At 35.2% G+C, this 6816-nt stretch overlaps 1 protein-coding gene across 2 annotated transcripts in view; it reads right to left on the minus strand.

The window, feature by feature from the left end:
* Window positions 1-404: 404 nt before the first annotated feature.
* NAP1L1 (nucleosome assembly protein 1-like 1) overlaps window positions 405-6816 on the minus strand; it is a 39065-nt gene continuing 32653 nt past the window's right edge. For both annotated transcript variants that reach the window (XM_011981375.1, XM_011981376.1), the window contains exons 12-16: window positions 4702-4824; window positions 3941-3970; window positions 3385-3435; window positions 2591-2662; window positions 405-1916 (exon numbers count right to left, since the gene is read on the minus strand). In XM_011981375.1, the coding sequence (XP_011836765.1) occupies window positions 2627-2662; window positions 3385-3435; window positions 3941-3970; window positions 4702-4824 (240 nt within the window). In that variant the 3' untranslated portion in view covers window positions 405-1916; window positions 2591-2626. The remainder of the gene's footprint in view (window positions 1917-2590; window positions 2663-3384; window positions 3436-3940; window positions 3971-4701; window positions 4825-6816) is intronic.

Raw genomic sequence — 6816 nt, forward strand, 5'->3', positions numbered from 1 at the left:
TAAAGCAAACAACGCTAAAATTTTTTCTAATCAGTGTTCTTTGTTAAGTGACTATATGATACTTCACCATTTCTAACAGGAAAAAAAATGAGACTTACTTGGCAGTCTGCATGGGCTGCTGGAAACTAGTGTAAAGACAAATCTTCAAGTGTCTCAAAAATGTTTGTAGATAACTCAGAATAGTAACTCAGAATATAATCTATTGGGAACTATGGAATTCCATTTTAGTCTTCAAATAATAAACTCCACTTAGCAGGGATTGTGAGATTGCTCTTGAAATTATGGATTTACAGAACACAGTGGCCTCAGCACAAAATAGCTCACTCTAGACATCACTACTCTCCACTCTTCAAAAAAAAGTATATATATTCATTTAAAAAAAAAACACCCAAAATATCACCAGTACATTTTATAAAATTAAATCCAAATTTTATTAAGGATTTCAAGTTACATACTTCAAATTTCTAGAATGGAATGGAATCATTTTGGAACTGGAAAAATGGCATAAACACTGACATCCCTTAAGAAAATTCTTCTGCAAACCACATCCCCATTATGTAACAAGACTAGGTATTATCTACACCTTCACTTTGGCAATAGCTATTTCCTAAAGAATGAAAAAGATGATTTTGCTACTTCAGTTCATTAAAAATGGGATTCTATCTTTAAAGTTCAGAAAAAGCTGCATTTCGATGAACTATAGGTTAAAAAAAAAAAAAAGCACATAGTGTCTAATCAAAGCAAAGGAAATCATTTTGAAAATAAAGAGAAAAAAGCTATTACAATTGGTTAAGGATTTCCAGTAGTAAGTTAAAATCTCAGGAGAGGAATGGATAGCACTACAAACAATGTGTTCACATTCCAAGACCTTAACACTAACATCTCAAAAAGGAAGTTTTCACTACCTCTAAAAATGAATTCAATGTAATTTTATTAAGAGCAGGAAATCTAGACCTTCCTCTAATGACAATCCAATAATCCACCCTCGCTGTCATCAAAAGTTCAACCCCCAAATTAACAGTAATTAGCCTGAGGTATTATAAATGTGGCTCTACAGTCTGAAATTTAATGGCATCTTTTGTCAAAAATAGTCTTATTTCCACTTTAAGTCTCATGACAATACTATAGTGCTATCCCTGTAGTATTTACTACAATACAGTCATCAAAAATATCTGAAAAAAAATCTTGGACCTTGTGAAATAGTGCATCCATCCACTTCTATAAAAATAGGAGCCACGCAAAGATCTAAAAGAGTGCTGACTGCCCAGATCCAGAACAGAGGTACTTAACCTTTGTTTTCCAGTTTAGTTATCAAAGCGTGGTGTGAACAAAATGCTGAGTGTCACACTGGCGTTACAAATAGGCCCAAAATTTTGAGCTTTTAACAAGATAGAGAAACATTATATGAGATTTAACTCAATATGCCTTAACACATCCATGAGGTAGTTAGGTAAACAGTACTACCCATTTTAATACACAGTAAACAGAAGCATGGGTTTAAGTGACATATTCATACTTTAAGCAGTAAGAATTAGAAGAAACCACAGAAGCTTGGGGCCTTCTCTCTAGCTCTAACCCAAAGAAAATGAATTAAAAAAAAAAAAAGCATCAAATCACTGATTTTCTTTTTTCTCTTTTTACACTTGCTTATTAGTATAGTATCTCATGCCAAAGCTGTTACCCTTTTCTTCAATAATGTGGTAAAAACTGAGTATAACCCTTAATTCAAGGAAGGTCTCTGCTTCTACCTGAATTGGTACAAAATTAAGACATTATCTTGTAAGAACTAAAATTGTATTTGAAATTTTTATTTTAGGCTGCAAAAACAGAAACAAGCAAACAAACAACAAATAACTTGAAAATAGGCTTGTCAAATGATGTAAATTCATCCTTTCCAGGGAAGCAGAAGGTAGACCCTACCACAAAGAAAAGATGCTTAGTTAATAGAGGTTAAATTTAAAAGTACAGGTAAATTCAGGCTAACTTCTGAAAATCCCGTTTTATTCACCTCACTGTGGTACCAGTAACTACACTGAGTCAGGTTACTTTACAGTTAACTATGTCACCTAAAACACAATAATCCACTAACAATCTAATACAGTTATTGGGTGTGGTCATACTGGAAATTCTTAACCATATCGTTGTCTTGCCAATTTTTTTTTTAACAATACATTATCTTAGTATAAGTCACTGCATTTCTGTAACAAAGTAATGAAAGGCACAGCTAATCCAAGCGGACTTAACCCTATTCAACAACCAGCTGAAAAAATACTTTGGTTCTTCAAGGAAAAAATCATGGAAAAAAAAAAAAAAGGTATTTCCTTTAACAGTTGTTAATTTTCATAGCTGTACTCCAAGAGCTACATAAAAATATTCCAGAAGAACCAAATTATGTAGCAATGAATGAACATGCGTGACAGAATTTATGCATTCAACATATCTGGCAGAAAAACTAGCTAAAATGCTAGGTAGAACAAATTGGTCTTTAAAATATCAGTTTCCTGTCCTTTAAAAAAAAATTACCTAGTCTACCAAGAAAATACAAAAACATAAGGCTGTAAGTAAATAAGAGTTGTGTTTAGGCTATTACAGTGCAGGTTATCCTCAAGGCCACATACATCCTGCTTCACTGCTGCTTGCACTCTGCTGGGTTTTGATCCTTCTGTTAAAGGAAAACAAGAAGTCAATCTATCTTCTTCTACCTGCTTCAGTGAATTTCTCAATAGTAATTACTGCCTTAATTATAACAGTAGCTCACTGTTGTCAAAAGAAATGGTATAGGACAATGATGGTAAATTATTTTATTAGCAAGTCACTGAAATGCTAAAATCAAGCTCAAACTTTACACCGTAGAATTCCATAAAATGACACACACTAAACCATAATCTTAAAAAATAAAGTTACCAAGCAATTTATGTTAGTTATATTACCAATCAGCTTTGCTTTTGCTAATCCTAATATAACAAATTTTAAGGAATAATAGACTAGGACTCTCAGTGACTGAGTAAGAGTAGTTGGAAGGATCTAACAAACTGCACTGCTCCCCAGTTCCCGAACACTCCTACCACCAGATCTTTTAAAAACCTTTATTTTCCAATGCTTAAGAACTGTTATAATTTATCCCATTAAAATAGAATCCTAGGGTTCACTGTACCTGAAACTATAAAAAGTACAAAGTCCAAACAAAAAACAACGTTTCTTAGAAAAAGGTCCACTGAAATTATGTACTGTTCAAAATGCCAGTGGGACTGAAAAAAGAAAGTTATCCAGTCAGTAGGCTTTACTGATTAAAGACTTTAACGGAGAGAAACTTGATATTCAGAAACACCAACTCTTACTTTAGCTGTCTCAAATTTAATAGAAAGCAGCACTAATTTTGCTCACCTTTGGGTCATAGTCTGGATCATTTTCCTCATCTCCTTCTTCTTCCCCTTCCTATATTAAAGTTCAAAATGCAGCCATGAAGTATGTACATAGTAGGTAAATTGGCTCATAATGTAGGGAAAATTTAATACAAGTTACTCTACGGGTCAACAGATTTTCATGATTACAGAGTTTGACGATAATACAATTTAATCTGAAAGCTTCTAATATGAAAAATTTCCCAACACAACTTGAGACATCCAGACAGCTTTTATTGAAAATAGTTACTGCAGCCAACGTTGGAAAAGTTTACTGCAGCTTTTGACTTCTTCAAAGAGCTGATAACCCTGCAGCAGAACAAAATTATTTGAAATAAAAAAATGTTGCTGAGTTTTGCAATTTATTTATTGAAACCTTATACATACATTGTTTGGCTGTAGAATTCTAAAATCATGTTTTCCAAAATGTTTTTATCCCAAATCACAGAATGATTATAGCAAAGGAATACATAAGTCATTCAATTTGCTTCTCAATGTGTTAACCACAGAGAATTATTTGCTCATTTGGTAAACATTACCTCATCCGCTTCTTCACCTTCTTCATCATACTGAAAAGGAAAAACAGCGTAAGTGTTGAGTGAATGTAACACACATTTCAGAGTAGCATTAGTAACATTCATCACTGTAAAACTAGTGTCTTAAAAGAGAAAACCTACTTTCCTATCAAGAGGCTGATTATAAATTAACACATAGTGGCTGCAATAATCACTCAGCTCACTGCCAATTTATAATAAAGAACAGAGTACAATCATGTGGATAAAATGGGTGATCAGACAAGTATTACTGTAAATATTACTCACCCACACTTAAGTGTGGAATGCACTGTACGAAAAGGACCTAAAGCCTACTCTAACAATGGCCGTTTAGGAATAAACATATCCAAAACATCTATATGCAGCCTAATCTTAACCTAATCATCACTCAATACTACCTTGAATAGAAATTCTATGCCTCCCAGTAAATGTTTTCTTGTGCACTAAGAAAAGTCCTAATTCTGTGAAGTCAAGGCAAGGGCATAACATCTATAGCACTAACCAAACATAAAAAAGTTTCACAAACTCAGAACAATCTTATTAGCAGAGAATCAAAAGCTAAATGAATCCAAAAATCCTAAGGAGACATACTTAAAACCCAGAAAAGCTATATCCAGAACATCAGTAATTAGCCTAATTTTGAATTATATTATGTCCTGTCTCTTAAAAACTAAACTCATCTATTACCAATTCTGACCACTATACCCTCACCCAATTATTTCTTTGCAGGATTCAAATTCACTTACATCATCATCATCATCTTCAATAGCTTCTCCAGTAAAATATAACACTGATCTCGGGATTATACGCTCACGTAAAAAGTGACCAATTTCGAAGTCTGCAGCAAGGATAGCTTCAGCATCATCATCCTATTTTTAAAGGAAAACAAAAGCAGAAAATTTAGGAATAACTATGTTACTTAACGTGGCAATGTAAGACTCTTAGAGGCTGGGTGTTATGGCTCACACCGGTAGTCCCAACACTTCAGGAGGCCAAAGTAGGAGGATCACTTGAGCCCAGAAGTTCAAGAGCAGCCTAGGCAACACAGTGAGACCCCCACGTCTCTACAAAAAATAAACAATTAGCTGGGCAGGGTGGCACATGCCTGTAGTCTCAGCTACTTGAGAGGCTGAGGTGGGAGGATTGCTGGAGCCCAGCAGCTTGAGGCCGAAATGAGCTGTGATCGCAACACTGCACTCTAGCCTGGGCAACCGAAAAAAAGACAAAAAACAAAAACAAAACAAAACAAAACAAAAGCCTCTTCAGTTTAAATTACATGATGAAGGGAAGAAATGCTCAACTTTACTCTTTACTTTCCATGATTTTTCTCACACCATGTTAACAAACAATTTGTCATTTTTAAATTTCCTTAATAACTTTTCCAAGTTTTTAACAAAAGGAAAATAAGCTAGCAGGCCAGTATGCATACTAAGAAATTGTGAAGAATAAAAATTAGAACTGTTTACTTAGTTTTTGCTGGTTTAAACAGAAATACACAAAAGCAATTGTTACATATGTCTGCAATTTTCCTTTGCCCCTAGCACTTTGCTTTTTTAAAGACAGGGTCTCGCTATGTTGCCCAGGCTGGTCTCATGAGATCCTTCCACCTCCGCCACCAGAGCCGCTGGGACTACAGGTGCCTGAAGCTGTACCTGGCTTAGGATTTCTATTCAATGGCAAAGCACAGGGTAAAAGTGGGTCTGGCATTATTTACAATTAAAATAATTCCACTTTGGCAGGGCGTGGTGGCTAGTGCCTGTAATCCTAGCACTTTGGGAGGCCAAGGCAGGCGGATTACCTGAGGTCAGGAGTTCAAGACTAGCCTGGCCAACATAGTGAAACCCCATCTCTACTAAAAATACAAAAAATTAGCAGGTTCAGTGGTGCGCGCCTGTAATCCCAGCTACTCGGGAGGCTGAGACAGGAGAACTGCCTGAACCTAGGAGACAGAGGTTCCGGTGAGTGGAGATTACGCCACTGCACTCCAGCCTGGACGACAGAGCCATATTCCATCTCAATAATAATAATAATAAAAAATCTCACTTTAAGTTCTATGATACTAAACAATGAGCACGCCCTCTGTGAATTCCATGAATGTTTGAGTCAACAACATAATCTAATAAATAAAAAAGTCCAAAAAGGGGGTGGGGAGGAATTCAAACCACAGGTGGAGGTTTTCTATCCTTAACTAGACTGTTTTGTCATCATCAATATTTAGTAACAAAAAAAAAAAAAATAGAACTTGAATACAAACTCCAACACATCCACTGATACGAAAATAGTGTGATGCTCTATCTTACTAAAGTAGTTTTTCTCACCTGAAACTCAACACTGCTTTATGTTCTCTTTTTTTGTCCTATAAGCCAAGCCAGAAATACTTACTTTTGCCTTTTACAGATTTGTTCTAAGCCTTAGCCAAGAGTATTCCAATTCAAAAGTATTCAGTTAAGGTTAATTTCTAATTCCATATATGGACAAACTATTTAAACTATCTCAGTTAATTTAAATTCAAAAACATGCCCAAAAGAAAACCAAATTCAAAACATACCTGCCATACCTTGCGTGTATAGACTTTCTTTAAGGTTGTTCCTCAGTTCAGGCTATATGGCAAGAACATTTCATGGTTCTCTGCCATATGCCATATATATGAACATACATAGTCACGATATGAAATCATATTTACATTGGGGTAACAAATTCAGGAATGCATTCTAACCATAATGTAGTTAGGAATATAACAGTATAAATGACTTAATACATTCTGGTTTTACTAAGGAAGACAATAGTTTTGAAAAGTTAAATCTCAGCGGGGCGCGGTGACTCAAGCCTGTAGTCCCAGCACTTTGGGAGGCCGAGATGGG

Source organism: Mandrillus leucophaeus, unplaced genomic scaffold (genome assembly GCF_000951045.1).
Source record: "Mandrillus leucophaeus isolate KB7577 unplaced genomic scaffold, Mleu.le_1.0 Scaffold225, whole genome shotgun sequence".
Taxonomy (NCBI): Eukaryota; Metazoa; Chordata; class Mammalia; order Primates; family Cercopithecidae; genus Mandrillus; species Mandrillus leucophaeus.